The sequence below is a fragment of the Entamoeba dispar genome, genomic scaffold, assembly GCF_000209125.1.
Source record: "Entamoeba dispar SAW760 scf_1105229460693 genomic scaffold, whole genome shotgun sequence".
NCBI classification, from domain to species: Eukaryota; Evosea; order Mastigamoebida; family Endamoebidae; genus Entamoeba; species Entamoeba dispar.
Genome location: NW_001854320.1, coordinates 1 through 19697, shown reverse-complemented (window position 1 = coordinate 19697; position 19697 = coordinate 1). Strand labels below are relative to the sequence as shown.

Sequence of the window (19697 nt, the reverse complement as noted above, 5' to 3'; positions counted from 1 at the left end):
CTTTAAAATATAATAAATGTTATTGAATATAAGATATAATAATACACTATCAATTAAAAAAGTAAAATTTTACTATGTTGATAGTTTTTTTGAAGTATATTAAATTTAGAATTTATAACTAAAAAAAGAAACAAAATAACATAGAAAAAGAATTATGTAATCTTATTTCTTATAAAATTATAGAATGTTAAATTGATTTTAGTTCAAAAGAATAAAAAATAAATAATTATAAATATTTTTAGTTTTACATAGAAACTTTTTATTATAAAATAAATTAAAATTAAAATACTATAGATAAAATTAGATTTAATTTTTTTTTTAATTCTTTATTTTTCATAAGTAAATCATGAATTCTTCATAATCATTCTACTTTGAACATTTTAAAAAAGGTATAAATGAAAGAGGAATTGAAAGTTTCAAAGAAAAAATCAACAAAAAATTCATAAATAAACTATTCTTTTATTCTAATTATAAAACAAATGATGTTTATTGAAATTGACAAAAATAGTTATTTAATATAAAAAGAACTTCAATTTTTATTTAATATAAGTTAGAAGAAATGATTAAAGGTACAAAACCCCAAAAAGAAAACAATCCACATACTCTAATGAAAATAAAACCAATAAATAAAAGAAGAAAGTATATCTTATCTGGATGTTATTATCTGATAACTAAAGGATGGTCATTTCTTTTTTCAAAAGAGAAAAGAACAGCAAAAAAGTTAGACCATTTCTTCCCAATTCAAAAAATATGGAATCAAAGTGGGGTAATAATGTTTGATGAAAACCTTGAATATGATTTAATTAAAGCAGAAACAGGAGTTGTTCAATTAAATTTTGATAATGAAGGAATTCCTATAAAGAAAACATCAATTGAGACAGATAAAACAAAAAAGAAAAAGAAATTAACTTATAATGAACTTGTTATTATGAATATTCTTAATGAATATTATAATAAATATAAAGATATTGGGTGTAATACTAAACTACTTTATACAAAAAGTTCAAAAGATGGGGTTAGCAGCCAACAATATCAAGAACTCCCTTTAGTGAATAAAGATGGTGAAGTTATTGGTGTTTATAAGAATGAAGAAGTTTTAGAAAAAATTGGAACTCCAGTATATAATTTTCTTTGTTCATATTTATTAAAAACATATAAACATCAATCAAAAGGTCTTTTTATTGGGAATAAAGACTATTATAATGAAATATCTAATAATATTATCATTGATCAAAACACCATTAAATTATCAAAAGAAGAGTTCTTAGAAGATCCAATTTTTGATGAATATCAATTTAATTGTATTAATGACCATATTAGTTCTCAAGTATTAGAACATTGTTCATGTATTGGATCTGAACCATTCCAACAATTAGATAAATACACAGAAACTTTACAACAAGAATTGCAGATTAGCCATAGTGATTCACCAGAAGATATTCTATCAACTGACAATATGGACTCTCATTTTGGTGACCACCAGTACACACAGACTGATCATAATGTATCATTAATTAATGTAGATCCAGGGTTGGTGAATTTTGAGAATTTAAATTATAATGAAACTATATCACAAAATAATCCAGATTTTGTTGATATTAGTTGTTTCGCAAAAATAAACTGTGATTATTTGCAACCAGATTCAGTCAGAGAAGATGTCCTTTGAAAAATGCGGGTTTATTCAAAATATATACCATTATGAATAAATTCAATTTTTTTAAACAATTTTTTGGTTGTTTTTATGAAGAAATTCAAATAATATTGAATTTGTTTTAATTTTTTTGAAAGTTAATTAATGGAAAACAAAAGATATTAAATAATATGAACTAACTTATTTATAAAATTCTTCGAATAATAAGAAAAATAAAATCATAGTATAAAAATAATAAATAAACAGAATAACTATTGAACTGATTCATTAACAATGAGTATTCTTAATCTTTATTAGTGTAAAATAACAAATAGAATATAAAAGTATAAATCTAACAAATAAGAATATAGAAACAATAATGGAATAACAAATTATATTAATGAACATAAACAAGAAATGATGGTCTTTGATAGAATAAATAAAAGTGATAAAAGAAAATAATATTTACATTCGTCTTTAAATAAATACCATTATTTTTACTGAATAAAGTTTTATTGTTATATCTAATTAAAATAAAATCAATTGATTAATTTTAAATAAATTTTGATAATAATGAAAATAGTAACCAAATCAATTGTAAATGGCTTATAAAAATAATCACTAATAATACTACAATATGAGTGTCTCATAAACACTATTATTGACCATAATAAACAAATCATTAGTGTTAAAACTAACTCATTCTTTCAAATAAAAATAATGAATTAAATAAAATAAAGTTAGTATAAAATGAAATTATATTAAATGATGAGTAATTGAATAGTAAAATAATTTCTAATTTCTTATTCAAATAATAAATTGAATTATAATAAAAATATTGATTCTGGTTCATTTTATTTAATTATGAAATATTTTTGTTCTACTATTATTTATGAAAATTACAATCAGATGAAATGATGATTATTGTTAAACTTCTCTTATTTTTTATCATTTGAAAAGTGTTAATAATGAGTATGTATAATAAAAAGTGAAATAATATCAATTATATTGATAAAAATAATATAAAAAATATATGAATCAATAATAATTTAAAATAAAATAAATTTATATTGAAATATATAAAATATTATATCCATTTATCTTTGTATTTGAAATATATTATTAAAACTAAGATAAAAACAAAGAATAAAAATTTAATTATATTTGCTATACTTAGATTATTTATATATAACATTTACTTCATTACTCTTTTTCTTTTCTTTTAATAGATTTAAAAGAGTATTGTAATAAATGTTATGTTATATAACTACAGTCTAAGTAAAGTAAATCATATCAAATATCTTATTCTTGTTACTTTTCTCTTACATTGATTGTGGTTTTAAGCTTGATTCATCAATGTTAGAACATCCTGTTTGTTCAAATAGAATTTGAACTGGTGGATTTAGTAAATTATATCCCTTATAATAATCACTTGGTAATATAACACCAATTAAATTCAAATTGTAATAATAAGGTATTTGAACAAAATTACTCAAATAACAACCAGGCATTTGTTCTATTTGATTAGGATTTTCTTTATCATAATTACTTTCTGAACAATATACTTTAAAATTAGTGAATAGTGGTGTGATAATAATATTAGAATCAATCTCTCTAATAATTCGTCTACACCCCTTTCTTGTTTTACCTTCTTCAATTCTAATTTCTTTAATAAGATATTTATTGACTTTTTCCCCTTTTTCATATATTTCTTCTTGCCTTATCCCATTAAATGTTAATATCCTTTCTCTTTTAACTGTTTTACTACTTCCTCTTGTTTTCTTATAATTAATTTGGTTTCCATAATTACTTAATTCTTCAAGTAAAATCTCATAATTAATATTTTGGTATGACTTATCTTTATCTCTTTGTTCTACTTCTTCATTATTTTCTTGTATAAATTTTTCCCATTCTTTAAATCTTTTATTAACTTCTTCTTGAACCCTTTCATCACAAACAGAAATAATATTAAAATTTTGAAGCCCTTCATCATTCTTTGTTTTTCTTTCTAGTTCTAAACTAATACCACATCTTATTGCACATCCAATAATAAAGCTTTTTTCTTTAATCTCATTAGAAACTGATTTTCTCTTCTTATCAGTTGATTCACTAATAGATTTAGTTGACTTCTTAATAATAGACATTGTAATGATATTAGTTAAATCTGAATTGGTCGTTTTTATACCCTCTTGAAATTTTATGTTTATTATTATTATTCTTTTTCTATTTTATTATAGTTTACTTTTAAGTAAGTCTTTGAGAATTTAGATTTTCTAGTTCATGTTATTTTTTGGTTATTTATAGAAGAAAACGATTTTTCAACATCAATTCTTTGAATAAAATTCTTCTTTTTATCAATTAATTCTTTCATGAAATACTTGAATAACAAATTTCAAATTTTTTGGTTTAAAAATCATTAATTGACAACTTTAAAAATAACTAACAATTTAATATTTTCATCTTAGAAAATATCAAATTAAGTATTATGACCAAATACCAGTCTTTGTTTTGATTATTTACTCCCTCTAATTTTCTTTAACCAACACTTACTCTGATGAGAATAATCATTAAAAACTTTATTCATTGAGTAACCAAGTAATGAACAATCTAAGCATAACTACAACATTACATTTTTCAATAAGTAACACCTGAATTCTTATTTAACAATAAAATAGCGTAAAAACACAAAGAGTGAATGGCAAATAACAATGCAAGCACACTAACTGTATAAAACAGATAAATTGAATAACTTATAATATTGAAATAAATACTACAATAGAAAAAGTTTGTTAATAAGTGCAAGAACACGAATAAAAGCTAATACTAAGTGTAAATATTGAAATGAAATAGATAAGTAGAAGTGATAAAGAAGAGAATAACAAGAAAATCAAAAAGAAAGAAAAAAAGCAAAGAAATAATTTTGTGGAATAAATAACAAATTAAAAAAAAGAAATTGTAAAAAGAAAGAAGAAATAGAAATTAAAAGTTTTTAATAAAAAGCATATAATTAAATAATAATAGAATCTATGTTTATTATTCTTGAATCAGGAGGAGAATAATATCTTCAGTGAGTCTTCATGTAGTTCAACTACATATGTTTGGTTGTGGTAGAACCAATATTCAATGATATCAATAAGTTTTTAATTACATAGTTTTTGATTTCTTTTTATGATATTAATATCATTCTTTAATTATTTAATTATTTTATTGATTTATTCATTTATTAGCCCATTAATCGAAATTACTACTGCAATTATTTTGATATCCTTTAATTTCTCTATTTTAATTACCATATTTTTCAATTCTTTGTACATATTTCTTTTCTTCAAATAGCCTCCATTAATATTATGATCTGCCACAATAGTCATATCAATTATTAGACCAGTTTTATTCTTTTTATCTAGTACATATATGTCTGGTCTTTTATGATATAGTCCATCACTTTTTGGCATTATTTGTTTGTTCCATATCATAGTGATGTCATTGTATTGGAACACTGTTTCATATGGGGGTTTCTTGTATTGTTTATTTCCTGTGTATTTTCTTATTATCCCATACGATAATACCAATATGGTCATGTTTCTTCATCTGTGATTTCTTATGACCAATACAAGATAGTAGAATGTGTTCTACTGTGGATATCTTGTATTTACAAAGTGGATAGTATTTTAATCTTTCATTTTTTAATATTTTATCTTTCCTGTACCCACTAAATATTGCTCCATCTTGTATTTTAGTTAATTGGAGAAATGCATTTTTCTTTATATTGATTGACTTCCATGCATTGATTGTAGTAGTTTTATCTACCCCTTTTGACTCGAACCATCTTCTAAAATGTCAACTTGTTTGATTTCAATTTTTTGATGTATTGGTTGTCATTAATTTCTTTATTTTTAATACTACTTCTTTTTCTTTTTTATTTTCAATAAATTCATTTATTATTTCTTCTATTTTCGTTTCTGGGATTTTATGACCTAGGGCTTTTTTAATTCTATTCCATATTCCTTTCTTGGAATACCATCTATCTATTATGTTATTTCCTATTTCACTCTTGTACAATAGTACATTACTGTTCTAATTAATTCAATAACATATTCGTCATTTAGGCTTATTAATCCTTCACCAATTTCATTTATAGGGACATATAGATGGTCTTTGGAGTTACAACAATGTATTTTGCCTTTCTTAAATATTTTCTTATCTCAAAATCCATTCTATCTAAGTTACATTCCAATTTACTACTGATGCTGAATATCTGAAGATGGGTATTACTTCAGTATTAATTCTTGTAATGTATCTTCTATTACTACAATTATCAGTATTTATTTCTTCCATTTTCTTCATCATCTTTTATTTGATGATTTTACAATTGAAGGTATCATTAATTTCATCTGACTGCCATACACCTAAATATTTATACAAGTCCTCTCCTTCAATTAATTTGATGTTTTGCATTCCATCTGGTATTTTATTAATGTTCTTTAATACCATTCCTGATTTCTTTTCATTCATTTCCATCCCTATTCCACTTATTATTTGTTTAATTTCATTGTGGATTGTTCCCATTTCTTCACTACTTTGTGTCATTATTCTCAATTCATCCATATACAATGTATGGTTTGCTTCTGGGAACTTCTCTTCTATGATTTGAGAAATTATATTCATTTTGATGATGAAGAGTAGAATTGATAATGAATCACCTTGTAAAATTCATCAGTTTAATACATCCTAGATATTCATTATATTTATATCCTATGAATATCTTCCATCTGTTCATCATACTTTCTACAATGTCTATGATGACACCCTCTACATTAAAATATTTAAGTGTTTCTATTACCCATTCATGATTTACTGTTTCATATCATTTCTTAATATCATAATATGACTCTACATATTTTGTGTATTTCTCTTCTTTTTACTGCTTTAACATGCAACTATTAATTATCCTTCTTTATCATCAAGAGATTGCAGTTTACATCCCAATTGATTTTTACTAATTTTAAATGATTCACTATTCATGTTAATTCTATTGTGAATCTTCTCTTTCAATATGGAGGTAAATACTTTCATTATTACATTTATACAACTGATAGGACGATAATTAGTGACATCGTTCATATCACCTCCTTTGTGGATTAATATAGTTCTTCCACTTACCATATCTAGAGGGATGTTTTCGGGGAAGTTTAACCATTCATTGAAGATATTAAGAATGGACTCTCTTGATGATGACATTCTCTTCCAATAATACCCATATATAGTGTCAATACCTGGTGCTTTCCAATTACTTATTTTCATCAGGCTTAAATTTAAATCATCCAATGTGATGATGACATTATCATAATTCCTGTATCTTTCATTCCACGAGGTGATTTGATTTATTTTCCAATGTTCCTTATTTAATATCACCTGTGTTTCATATAACGATTTCAAATATTCTAAAATAATATCGTTATTTGGGTATATTTCATTTTGTGTTTCTTCTTTATTTTAATTTTGTTATTAGAATCAAACATAATTTTATTTGTATTGATTCTGATAATTTCATTCTTATTAAATTTAATTCTTTCTTTAATCATCGTCATCATATATTTTATGTACTTTATTCTTTCTTGTGCTTTGATTTTAATTTCATCTGTATCTTGTTCATTTAATCTCATGATGCATTTTATTCTGTACCATTCCATTGATTAGATCTTCTATTCTATTTATTTTCCTTAGGATTTCTTTTATTTCATCAAATTTATCTCCTATAAATTTATTTTGGAGATAGTAATACATACACATTGAAATCATTTTCATATCTTCTTGTAGATTTTCTATTCTCCTGACCATACCCATTTATTATTTATTTCTCTAATTAATTTATCTGATTCTTTCCTTCTCCAGTAGTAATTAATATTTACACATTTATCTATTTTCATTTCTTTAACTTGATTGATGATAGAGTTAAGATATTCATCATCAATATCAATAGAGTTATTTTTTATGATAATGTTTTTTATTATTGGGTTACACTCTACTTTCCCTTCTATGATGGAGTTCACTTTCATTTTAATATATCTTTTAGTTGTTTCTTTTATTTTATGTGAATTTTTAATATTATTAATGTATTCTTTATCATTATTTACATTATTATTTATTATTTTTATTATGTTTTCTATTTGTTCATTTCTTAATTTATTATTTAATTTATTATTTAACCAATTAATTGCAAATCAATACAATACATCAATTAAAATTCTATTTGTTTGATTTATTGTGTTTTCTTCTCTTCTTGATTGATTATCATTTCTTGTTTTTTGATATTCAGTGTTTTGCTCTCTTCTATTTCCAGAATTGTCTTTTTCATAGGGGTAGTTTGGTTCATTTGTATTGTCCCAGATGATGATGTTCTCAGTATTTGTTGGTATTTATCACTAGAGTCATTGTTTTCTTCTTCTCCAGTTCCTTCTGGGATAAAAAATTTTCGATATTTTCATGTTGTTTTGATATTAATTGGTTTTGTTCTTCATTTTCTCTTTGTGTATGGTCTAATTCCTCTTTTGTTTTTTCTGCAATCTCATAGTTTTCAATTCCACTTTTTTGATATACAGAGATTTAATTTTCTTTATCTCTTATGTTCTTCTCCAGCAGCTCAGCACTCTTCTCTAGCTCATCAGCCTTCTTCTTCTCCAGCTCAGCACCCTTAAGGACTTCGTCCTTCTCCTTCTTCAGCCTCTCACAGCTAGCTCGGAGTGTGAGGTGGTTTCATCCTTACCTCCTAATTCTATGTTCCTTCTACCATTTGCTTCATTAATTTTTGATTGTAATGTATTATTTTATTATTTTAATTTAGAGTTTTCTTTTCTTATTTCATTACATGTAGTTTGAATATTGTTTATTTGTGTTTGAATCTTTTTTATTTCTTCTTCAATCTCTTTCCTGACTGTTTCTCGTGCTTTTTGAATCATTTCATCTGAAATGGTTCGTTCTTATTCATTCTTTTTTGTTTGAAGTTCTTTAATAGTTTCTTCTAATTCTTTGATTTTATTTTGAAGTGTGTTAATTTATTATTTGTTATATTCTTCTTCTTTATCTTATGTTTTTTATTTATGTTATTTTTAATTTATTATTATTGTACTTTTATTTTATTTCTTTGTTTTTTGTTTTTGATTCATTTTTCATTTCTTTTAATATCTTCATCATTTATTTTGCTTTTTATTTGAATTCTTCTTTGTTTTTCTTTATTATTATATTATTTATTTATTGAATATAATTCTTGGAGGATATTATACATTTTCTTTACCTTCATACTTTTTAAGTATTTCTGAATATTTTCATTTCTCAATTTCACTTCTTATTCTTTTAATTTTCATTTCAATTTCATTTATTGTTAATAATTTAGATTTCTTATTTGTATAATGTTTATTATCATTATATTTACTTTGTTTTTTATTTGTTTTTGTTTGTGTTCTTCTTTTTCTATTCACTTTTCTCTTATTATTTCTTTTATCAATATTATGCATTTTATTGTTATTGAAGTTCTTTCTTTTCTTTGAACCTGAATACTGTTTGTTGTTTGATTTTCATTACAATACTCTATTACATTATTCAGTAGCCATGGCAACAAAATATGATATATATTCTGAATTGATAAAAGGATATAAAGAGAAGAAAGAAAACAATCAAAAAAAAGAAAAAAGGAGTTGAAAAGTCAACAAACAATGACCATTGAAGAGATAGAGAAAGAATTATATCACTTTAAATCATATCATGAAATTACAAATAATAGCATTAAAATGATTTGTCCTAATGAAATAAGTTATAGAAATTATGCAATTAAATATTATTGTAAGAATCAATTTGAATATAAAGCTGAACTTGGTAAAATCTGTCAATTAAATGAAGAGAAATATTACAATAAATTAATGGAATATAGTCTTCAAAAGATGATGCCTTATCCATATCATTTAATTGGTATTGGATTCTTTAATTCAATAAACCATTCTGATAAACTTAATCCACCAAAATACTATGCTCAATTAATTAAAAAATTGTTAAATGAAGGACTTCCATTTGATAGATTGCCAGCATTTACTGCTCGTGATGTTTTTAGATTTCTTGGAGTTTCAAGGAATCAATTTACTGAAATAGCAAATAGATTTAAATCAGAAAAAAGAAAAGTTTGTTTTATTTTATTTAGTTTTAAAAGGAATTAAGACAAATAAAGAATAATTAATCATTAGTTATTATCAAGAAAGTTTCCACTTAATTTTGAAGTAAAACAACCAAGTTTTGTTATTTCTTTTAAGATTAGAAGAGAGTGATTATTTGAAATAAACTAATTAAAATAGATTGTCAACCATGGTGGATAATAAGAACATACTCAAATAATAATGAAGGAAAATTAACTTTTAATGAAAAATTTGTAAAAGATTGTTTAGACAAAGAAATATATTTATCAAATGTATTTATTATTATTCGAATTGAAGAAAAAGATTCATTTATACCAATTATTCATGACAACATTATTATTACAAGAACAACAAAGATGGAATATATTTATTATCGTATTTTATTAATTATAGATGATAGACTTACTGTTAAAGATCTTATATCAATTCTTATTGATCCAAATGATCGTTTAATGTTACAAAAGAAAGGAGAAATAATGAAAGCAATATCTTATTTGGTTCGTCTTAATAGATTAAATAAAGTTGAAATTAGAGATATTCAATATAATGGAATAACACCACCAACACCTCGACTAAATCAACAAATAAAGAAAAGAGTTTGTTTTATTGTAGATGAAGCAGTAGTTTCTACTTTAATGACTGGAATTACTAAAACAGATGATATCAAAAGAATTGTAGTTCATCTTTTTGAAACAGGAAGACTTACTAATGATCAAGTATATGCACTTATATGTCTTATTGAACTTCTCAAAACACAACCATGTGCAAAAGATTCAAGAGCACACTATAAAAAGTTTTTTAATGTTGCTAATTCATTAGTAAATGTAATAAAATCATTACAACAATTAATCTGTAATGAAGAAATATTTGGATTATGTGATGGAATTGAAATAGTAAAAATGGAATGTTTAAAATATTTAACTGAAAAAGAAAGTTATAGAAAGAAATACACAAGTGCATTAATTGGTTCTAATAGTAAAATTATATCATGTCAACATTCTCCATTTTCACCTCAATTAATACCACATTCTGTACTGTCTAGTTATTTATTTACAATATTTTTAAATTATAGTTATAATAGTGGAAGTTCTACGTTAGTTCTTCCTAAAGGATCATTTCTTCAATCTCTTCCAAACAATTTAATCAATTTAATTTCATTCTTTCAACTACTTTTACACATCGTCAAGACATTGTTTCTAATTCAAGTGCATTACTTTTTATAAATGAAACATTAAAATCAGAACCAATTATTATTCGTGGTTTACAATTTAATAAATCTCATTATGAAATGGATTGTTATGATGAAAACCAACAATGTGTCAACACATTACCATCACTTTTAATTGAAAAGAGTAAAGAAGAAATGTGGAATGCTTCATCTGATATTATTCAAGTATTCTTTCAATTTCTTTCTAAATATGGATTTGATTATAATTCATTGAACAACCAATGTATTTTGAAAGAAGACATGTTGTTGTATCCTTCTCAACCTATTCTTTTTGAAAAACAATTAATTAAATAATTTATTATTTATTCTTCTTTGTAAGAGAGAGAGACATTCAGTTAGTTATTTCAAATAATGAATAGAACTTAACAATAAATTAATGAAACAAATTGTCAACAAACAACAATGATTTGATTAAGATGAATTGTTAAATAAAGAAACAAGAAAAAAGAAGTTAAAATGATGAAGAATCATAAAAATATAGTCAGACATCCTAACATCACCTCTTAAATCTTTCTTCTGAAATTTCTTTCATTAGATTAATTCAAGTTGTTCATTGTACACTTGTTTCCAAATGTTTGTCTCCCGTTGGTGTTGTTGGTTATTCATTCTTCATCCTATTGTCTTGTTGTTAATTTTAAGACGGATAATGGATTGACTGTACTATAGAAATGATCCTAAGAGTACGGTCTGCTTTTTATTTTTCTTTCTCCTTCTCTTTATTCTCTCTTTATTCATTTCTTAATTATGACTTATTTTTAGGGTTTTTACTATATTTCTAATTTATTTTAAACTATTATTATTTTCTTTGATTATATATCTCTTATCACTTTGTTCATCTTTATCAATTCCTTTATAAACCATATTTGATTATAAAATGAGTGGTAGTTGTATGTTAGTTGATGAGAGTACAAGTATTAAATAATTTTCATACAATTATTATTTGAATAAAATTGATTTTATATTCAATAATATTTAGTATTTTATCATCATATCAGAAATATAAATGAATAAATTGCAATCTGAAAATCAAAAATGAAGAGACAAGTCTTAAACTTCTAATTGTACAATGTGAGTATTGTTAATGTTTTTATTTTCTTATCTAGATTTACAAATATAATTTTTCTTTTCAATACTTTTTCTTGTAACTTTTCCCATTCTTTATTACTACTTTTTTATATACATCAATAAAATAAACATCTAAATATTTGGTGATTCTTAGAATGTTATGTGTGTTATATTAACACATACTGAAACATTAATATTCTATTTTATTAATTGTTAGTGGTATATTTATAATACTAAATTTATAACAATTATAAAAACAATACCATTCAATTGATTTAACTTCGTTCACTTAAAATGAAACAAGAGAAAATGAAGAGAAAGAATGATATAAAAGAAAAAAGTGAAATTAAGAAGTAGAAGAAGATAAAAAAGAATAAAAGTAGAATGTTGAGAATATAAAATGAAAGAAAATAAAAAAGAATAATTCAAAAAGAGATAATAAAAGATGAAAATAATGATGAAATAATCGATGTATTTTTATTATAGAAATTAGAAATATACAATAAAAAAGTGTTTAATATATTGATGCAAATTATTTAACATTATTTTATTGATATAATTTATTTTATTCATTTTTATTTTTATAATTTTTATTTATATTATTATTTATTATCTTTTTTTGTTCTAGAAAATATAAAATTTGAAATATAATTTGTTGAATCAAAATAATTAGAATTGATAATACATCTTCATAAAATGAAATTATAAATATATTAACATTTATAATATCATTAACAATATTAATATAGAATAAGTGAAAAAAAGAGAATCTGTTTATCAAAATAATATTGAAGAAAATATAAACAAGATAAAATATTAAACAAGAAAAGAATAAATAAATGAAATAAAAGAGAATGAACAACAGAATAATATATAAGAGAAGTTAGATATACAAAATATGAAATGAAAATACAGAAAATAAATAAATTATTATTCATAAATAACAATATGAATAATGAAAGAAATAAATAAAATACATAATATGAATAAAATAGAAATAAAAGAATAAGATATAAATTATTGATAAAAATAATATAAATTATCAACATCAATCATCATAAAGAATAATTAAAATAATAATTATGAATAATGATAAAATAACAATAGAAATATAATTAAAATATGAAATTAAAATATAAAATGATGAAATAAAATATAAATATAATTAATTATAACAACATTTAAATTTAATTATAATAATTTAATATTCATTTTCATGATAAATAGATAATAATAATCAAATAATAATAAATAATAAATAAATTTATAGAGAATAAATAATAAATAATAAAATAATATTTATTTCATTATTTCATTGTTTTATATTTATTTTATTTATTCAAACATATTTATTTATATTTATTTTATTTAATTTGAAATATTTATTCATTATCATATTTTATTAATATATTATTTTGATTATTGATTATTTTAAAATAAATAATGAATCATTATTTAATATTTATTTTCATTTATTTATTCGTATTTTATATAATTTCTATATTTTATCTATTTATTTCTTCATAAAATAATTTTATTTAATAAATGATGATTAATTATTGAATATTATTTGATTTATTTTGAATATTAATAAAATGAAATTTATTTAATGATATGAATGATGAAATGATATAATCAAGATATATAATCATTAAAATTTATATTATCATTTATTTTTATTTCTTTATTTTCATTTTTATATCTTCTTATTTTTAATTTTATTCTTAATTTTAAAAATATATTATGTTTTGTTTATTTTATTTATTATCATTTTATTATTTATTATTTATTTTATATGTTTATGTTATTTTATTTTATTGTATGTTTATTATTTTATTCTTATTTTTATTTTTATTTGATATTATTTTGTTATTTTGTATGTTAAATTGTTTATAATTATATTATTATATTATTTAATGACATATTTTATTTATATTTATATTTTATATTATTATTATTGTATAATTATTTGATTATAATTTATTGAAATGATTTAAATTAATATAAATGAATGTAATTATGAATTAAATAATTTTATATTTTATTATTTTATTTGTTTATCATTCTTCATTATTTGATATATTATTTTATTCATTGTTAATTTATGTTTTGAATATTATATTTATCATTTATCATTTAATTTATCATATTTTATTAATTATTGAAATATTATATAAATACTTTATTATTTAATTTAATTTATCAATTAATACATTCTTTTATTTATGTCTTATTCATTATATTGTTCATATTTATTTCTTATTTAAATAATGAATTTAAATATAAAATAATAATAAAAATAAAGAAAGAAAAGAATAAATTAAGAATGAATAAAAATAAAAGATAATAGAATAAATGATTTCATATTTGTTTATCATTAATTATATCATTAATTATATTGTCATTTATTATAAATATATTGATTATTCATTTATTATTATATTTATTATCTTTTATCATATTTTATTATTATATTATTAAATAAAAATAAAATATAAAATGAAATAATGAATAAAATAAAAATAAAATGAAATATTTAATAATTATGAATTTATTAAAAATAAAAATAAATATCATTTTATTTTATTTCTTATTATTTATTGTTTTTCATAACAAATATCAATTAATAAAAATAGAATGATGATAAAGAATAAAAAAGAAGAAATTAAAATATAAAAATAAAAGAACTAATAAAAACAACTAATAAATAATAAATCAATAATGAAATTAGGATATAATGAAATAATGATAACATCAATGTATTTTAATGATATTAATGATTTTATTAATTTAGAAATAGGAATTAAAAGATTTCAAGGAAATATGGAACGATTTCATTTTAATCCAATTCCATTAAATGAATATTCAAGAAAATTGTTTCCTAGTATTGAAACATTTCATATTTATAATGAAAAAGATGAAATATTTAAAGATGGAAAAATATTTAAAAAAGTAATATGGTATTTAGTAAGTTATTCAAAATATTTACAAGAGAAAGAAGCATGGAATGAATGTAAAAATATAAAATATACAGAATATGATAGATGGAAATATGGAAATACAATACCATCAGAAGTTAAATCACTTGAATATAATTGTTTTTCTGAATGTTATTCATTAACAACAATTAATATACCATCATCAATTACATCAATAGGAGATCGTTGTTTTTATAGATGTACATCATTAACATCAATTAATATACCAACATCAGTCATATCATTTGAAACTAATTGTTTTAAAGGATGTACATCATTAACATCAATTAATATAGATAATATACAATTTATTAGTGAAAAAAGAATATTTATGAATGAGCCAGTGTTAGTTAGTATTAAAATACCAGAAAATCTACAAATAATCAATGGAAAGAATATTGAAAAGAAAGATATTAATGAATTTATTATTCCATCTTCAATTACTAAATTAGATGATTGGTGTTTTTGTGAATGTTCATCATTAACATCAATTAATATACCATCATCAATTACATCAATAGGAAATGGTTGTTTTTATGAATGTACATCATTAACATCAATTAACATACCATCTTCGATTACTTCATTTGGGGATTGGTGTTTTAATACTTGTTCATCATTAACATCAATTAATATACCATCATCAATTAAAGAAATAGGAAATTGTTGTTTTTATGAATGTTCATCATTAAAATCAATTAATATACCATCATCAATTACATCATTTGGATCTGGATGTTTTTACAAATGTGGATGTGTTGAAGAATTAATGAAAAATAAAACAATACCAAGAAATTGTTTTAACAAATGGTGATGAATGAAATAAAAATACAATAAATGAAATACAATATAATTTGAAGTAGAAATAAATTATAATTGATTATCATTTATATTATTATTATTCTTTTCTTATTTATTCTTTTTGATATTATTCTTTTCTATTTTATTGATTGATATATCATTCTTTATATTTGTTTTATAATTCTTTTTTTATTCTTTATTTCTTTTTATTTTATTTTTATATTCTTATTCTTTCTTTCTTTTTTATTTTATTTCTTTATTTTATTTTGTTTTATATCTTTATTTTATTTTGTTTATTATTTATTATATATTTTATCTTATTTATCTTCTTATTTATTTATTTTATTTATATTTTATATTTATTCATTCTTTATTCATCATTTTGTTTTAATTTATATTAAAATTATTTAGAAATGAGAGAATATAATGATGAATTTGATTTTATATTTTGATTATTTCATTAATGAAATTGTTGATTATTGATTATTGTTGTTAATTTTCATATTTCATTTTATTTTATTATTATTATTTTATTGATGATTTCATTATATTGATTGTTTATGATACAATTATATTCATTAACCACTTCATTCTTATTCTTCTTTTATTCATCACTATTTGTTTCTTATTCATCAATTTGAATTATTGACATCATGCATTGTATTTTCATATTCTCAACAGATTACTTAATAATAAGATGAATATAAAATCAAAACTACCAGAATTCATGTTATTAAATTAATCAAATTATCACTCTTCGACTTGACAACAAAATGGGGTTGTGTTTGTATCTAATCTCTGATATTCCTTCTTCACTATTACTTCACTATTCTCTGGATGTTCAATTCGAGTTATTCTATTTCTTTCCCCTATTCTTCTTGTCTCTACATATTGAAGAACATTCGTCATGTGTCGATTGATTTCTCAGTTCTTTTTGGTTTCAAAATTAAAAATAGATTAGATACATTAATCATCGTAGAACTTTGAATAAAAGGATGGAAGGTGATTTGGGATATCTTCTTGATTCACAATTCAGGAGAATGAAAGAAAATGAAGAAGAATATAAAACAGTATGTATAAGGATTAATAAAATGAAATGAAAGAAAGAATGTGAGTAAAATCATTGTTGGGATGATTTCTGATGAAACAAAAGAAATAGTTTCTGAGATGAGATGTATAGAAATACCAGAAAGTGTTGTATTCAATAACAAAGAAAATGAATATGAAAAGAAGAGTCTTTGTATTTGTTGTATTAATGAAGAAATGAAAAACAAAGGAATTCATATTAACAACTATAACATTGAAAGAATTGGAATAATTGCAATGAATGAAATTATGTATGGAAGAGAAAGAATTGATAGTATTCAAATTAGAAAAGTGAATAATAAACAAAAGACAATCAAAGAAGTGATTGAAGAAGAAGAGATGAAACAAGAAAAATGTCAAATTGAAATAGGTATAGGAGGAACAAATAATGAGATGATAAGTTTTGATGAACATGAAATAAAACAATACAAAGAAGAAAAGTATATTATATTTATTAAAAAGATAGAAGGAATTAAAAAAATTAAACAAGGAAGAATTGAAATTGAAAGTGAAGGAATTATAGAAATGAACAAAGAAGAAATGAAAAAGATTAAAACAATAATAGAAACAAAAGAAATTATGATAATGTTTAAAACAAAAAAACAAAATAAAAAAATAAATATTTTGTTTAATAATAAAGGAGAAGAATATAAAGGAGTTATTAATTTATCAACAATAAGTTGTAATAAAGAAGAAAGAATAATAATTGGATATAAAAAAGAAAGAAATATTAGTATAATATATCTTGTTATAGGAAATTGTACACAAAAAGTTAATTGTTTTGAAATATTTAAATATAATGAAAATGAATTAAATAAACTTTCTAATTGTCAATATAAATATAATGGATATGAAATTATATTGTTTTTTCTTAAACAAATACTGATAAGAAATGATGTAATAAATATAAATAAATTAACATTTATTATATCAAAATTATCATCTATTTCTTTTTTATTAACTCAAAAAATTATTTCTCAAGTGATTTCAACAATTATACAAAAGAATGAATTGAAAACAGATCTTTTTATACAAATTATTACTAAATATATAGAAAATATCAAAACAACTTCTGATTTTAATATAAATCCAGAACCTTATATTATAGGAATTGGATTTTTCATTAATATGATTTCACTTGTATTAGAACAAGATGATATAAAGAAATATTGTCAATCAAATATTCATCAAATATTAATTCATCTTATCAATACATTTATTATTTTTAAAGATTATTGTATAAAATATTATTGTTTTAGAAATGTAAGTTATCAATTTGGGAGATTAATTAATAAAATAAACACTATAATTAATGAAGAAATTCAACAAATTAATCATCAAATTGATGTATCAGAATCTTTTAATCAATTCATCATTAATCAAGAGTTTTACAAAGGAATCTTCTCAATAAAAACACAAAATGAAGTAATAAATAAACAATTTGTACAATATTGGAAATATATTGTTGAAACATTAAAAATATCAAAAAGAACAAGTTATATAATTACATTCTTATTCTACAATAAAGAAATTATAAAAAGAATTAATAATAAAACAAAAGAAATATGTATTAAAGAATATTTGAAAGAGAGTAATAATATTGTAGAATGGCAAAATAAAGGAGAAGAATGGGAACATATTATCTTTTATTGTTGTTTTTTGATGATGATTCAGAATAATAAAATAATGATGAATGAAGAAGAAGAAGAGAAAATGGCAGATACAATAAAATTTATTCTAAAAGGGTATCAAAAAATAGGAAGAGATATAAAAATTGTAGAAAGAATTAGAAATACAGAAATAGATATTGATAGAATGATAAAGAGAGAAGAAATAAAAGGAAGGATAAGATATGAAGAAAGAGAGAAAATAGAAATAAATAAGAATGAAGAATATAAATCTATAAGAAGAAATGAAAAGAAAGAAGAAGAAAAGTATAAAATAATAGAAACAGAAGGAAATATTGGACGACCAATGAAAATGACAATAACACTTAAAGAAATTTATATTGAAAGTGGAAAAATAATCATTCAAGAAGTTACTAATATATTAAATAAAAAAGAAGAAATAAAAGAAAAATATATTGATATAATGGTAAATCTATTATTTTATATTCCAATGAGAAATGATTATTTAGATCAACTCATTGATGGAATAGATAAAATAATAATAAGAGAAAATATAGATTATTTGAAAATAAAAATATTTTCATTTCCTTTAATTAGAAATATCATAAAAATGATGAATGATAAAGAAAAGACAATTAGAGAGAAATGTTATAAATATTATAAAAGAATACTTGAAATAGATTATAAATATCATAAAACACTTTCAAATACAACATATTATTCAATTACAGCAATTACAGAACTTCAATTAAAAGAAAGTATAAAGTTAGAAGAAACATTAGAAGCAGAAATAAAGAATAAAGAAGAAAAGAGTTTATTTAAAAATGATATAAATAAAGTTATCTTTCAAATTAAAGAAATTTTAAATGTTTCACATGAATTAATTAAAATGGACAAATATAAAACAGATATGAATCTTATTCAAGAAAAATATATTGAAATTTCAAAGAAATATCAAAAGTATCCAAGATTATATTATACATGGATTGATAAAGTTGTTCAAACACAAGAAAAAAGTGGGAATTATATTGAAGCAGGAATTGGAATGAATAAAATAATTGAAATAATATGGTATTGTATTAAACCAATAAAAGAAGATTA

The 19697-nt window shown here is 21.0% G+C and overlaps 5 protein-coding genes across 5 annotated transcripts, besides 52 other annotated features; 4 read left to right on the top strand and 1 right to left on the bottom strand.

Moving 5' to 3' along the window:
• Position 1: 1 nt before the first annotated feature.
• Positions 2–44: a sequence feature (AT_rich).
• A 51-nt stretch (positions 45–95) lies between these two features.
• Positions 96–334: a sequence feature (AT_rich).
• A 166-nt stretch (positions 335–500) lies between these two features.
• Positions 501–549: a sequence feature (AT_rich).
• Positions 550–559: 10 nt separating this feature from the next.
• EDI_109250 (uncharacterized protein) lies at positions 560–1666 on the top strand (the record flags this gene model as incomplete). The annotated part of the gene is made up of 1 exon (XM_001737580.1): positions 560–1666. The coding sequence occupies one exon, from the start codon at positions 560–562 to the stop codon at positions 1664–1666; it is 1107 nt and encodes a 368-aa protein (XP_001737632.1).
• Positions 1667–1850: 184 nt separating this feature from the next.
• Positions 1851–1894: a sequence feature (AT_rich).
• Positions 1895–2140: 246 nt separating this feature from the next.
• Positions 2141–2205: a sequence feature (AT_rich).
• Positions 2206–2337: 132 nt separating this feature from the next.
• Positions 2338–2397: a microsatellite.
• Positions 2398–2414: 17 nt separating this feature from the next.
• Positions 2415–2470: a sequence feature (AT_rich).
• Positions 2471–2608: 138 nt separating this feature from the next.
• Positions 2609–2717: a microsatellite.
• A 25-nt stretch (positions 2718–2742) lies between these two features.
• Positions 2743–2796: a sequence feature (AT_rich).
• Positions 2797–2952: 156 nt separating this feature from the next.
• On the bottom strand, positions 2953–3774 carry EDI_109240 (uncharacterized protein; the record flags this gene model as incomplete). Its single annotated transcript, XM_001737579.1, has 1 exon — positions 2953–3774. One exon carries the CDS (start codon positions 3772–3774, stop codon positions 2953–2955), a length of 822 nt encoding a protein of 273 aa, XP_001737631.1.
• A 48-nt stretch (positions 3775–3822) lies between these two features.
• Positions 3823–3866: a sequence feature (AT_rich).
• A 564-nt stretch (positions 3867–4430) lies between these two features.
• Positions 4431–4615: a microsatellite.
• Positions 4496–4615: a microsatellite.
• A 9-nt stretch (positions 4616–4624) lies between these two features.
• Positions 4625–9278: a repeat region.
• Positions 9279–9339: 61 nt separating this feature from the next.
• EDI_109230 (uncharacterized protein) lies at positions 9340–11332 on the top strand (the record flags this gene model as incomplete). Its single annotated transcript, XM_001737578.1, has 4 exons — positions 9340–9798; positions 9862–9907; positions 9970–10846; positions 10921–11332. The coding sequence occupies 4 exons, from the start codon at positions 9340–9342 to the stop codon at positions 11330–11332; spliced, it is 1794 nt and encodes a 597-aa protein (XP_001737630.1).
• Positions 10853–10890: a sequence feature (AT_rich).
• Positions 11319–11345: a sequence feature (AT_rich).
• Positions 11346–11806: 461 nt separating this feature from the next.
• Positions 11807–11841: a sequence feature (AT_rich).
• Positions 11842–11950: 109 nt separating this feature from the next.
• Positions 11951–12022: a sequence feature (AT_rich).
• A 301-nt stretch (positions 12023–12323) lies between these two features.
• Positions 12324–12360: a sequence feature (AT_rich).
• Positions 12361–12393: 33 nt separating this feature from the next.
• Positions 12394–12569: a microsatellite.
• A 6-nt stretch (positions 12570–12575) lies between these two features.
• Positions 12576–12671: a sequence feature (AT_rich).
• Positions 12672–12724: a microsatellite.
• Positions 12725–12794: 70 nt separating this feature from the next.
• Positions 12795–12851: a sequence feature (AT_rich).
• A 31-nt stretch (positions 12852–12882) lies between these two features.
• Positions 12883–13033: a microsatellite.
• Positions 12929–13112: a microsatellite.
• Positions 13043–13219: a microsatellite.
• Positions 13092–13268: a microsatellite.
• Positions 13239–13401: a microsatellite.
• Positions 13323–13399: a microsatellite.
• Positions 13400–13584: a microsatellite.
• Positions 13557–13714: a microsatellite.
• Positions 13715–13772: 58 nt separating this feature from the next.
• Positions 13773–13960: a microsatellite.
• Positions 13961–13980: 20 nt separating this feature from the next.
• Positions 13981–14156: a microsatellite.
• Positions 14026–14212: a microsatellite.
• Positions 14144–14329: a microsatellite.
• Positions 14231–14380: a microsatellite.
• A 1-nt stretch (position 14381) lies between these two features.
• Positions 14382–14445: a microsatellite.
• A 1-nt stretch (position 14446) lies between these two features.
• Positions 14447–14581: a microsatellite.
• A 6-nt stretch (positions 14582–14587) lies between these two features.
• Positions 14588–14638: a microsatellite.
• Positions 14639–14705: a sequence feature (AT_rich).
• A 22-nt stretch (positions 14706–14727) lies between these two features.
• Positions 14728–14893: a microsatellite.
• Positions 14733–14849: a microsatellite.
• Positions 14825–15895, top strand: EDI_109220 (uncharacterized protein; the record flags this gene model as incomplete). The annotated part of the gene is made up of 1 exon (XM_001737577.1): positions 14825–15895. The coding sequence occupies one exon, from the start codon at positions 14825–14827 to the stop codon at positions 15893–15895; it is 1071 nt and encodes a 356-aa protein (XP_001737629.1).
• A 62-nt stretch (positions 15896–15957) lies between these two features.
• Positions 15958–16076: a microsatellite.
• A 1-nt stretch (position 16077) lies between these two features.
• Positions 16078–16246: a microsatellite.
• Positions 16247–16267: 21 nt separating this feature from the next.
• Positions 16268–16292: a sequence feature (AT_rich).
• A 34-nt stretch (positions 16293–16326) lies between these two features.
• Positions 16327–16501: a microsatellite.
• A 512-nt stretch (positions 16502–17013) lies between these two features.
• EDI_109210 (uncharacterized protein) lies at positions 17014–19697 on the top strand (the record flags this gene model as incomplete). Its single annotated transcript, XM_001737576.1, has 1 exon — positions 17014–19697. A coding segment is annotated over one exon (2684 nt), but the record flags the coding sequence as incomplete, so codon positions are not given.
• Positions 17427–17590: a microsatellite.
• Positions 17753–17787: a sequence feature (AT_rich).
• Positions 17867–17944: a sequence feature (AT_rich).
• Positions 18183–18220: a sequence feature (AT_rich).
• Positions 18790–18929: a microsatellite.
• Positions 19011–19083: a sequence feature (AT_rich).
• Positions 19127–19177: a sequence feature (AT_rich).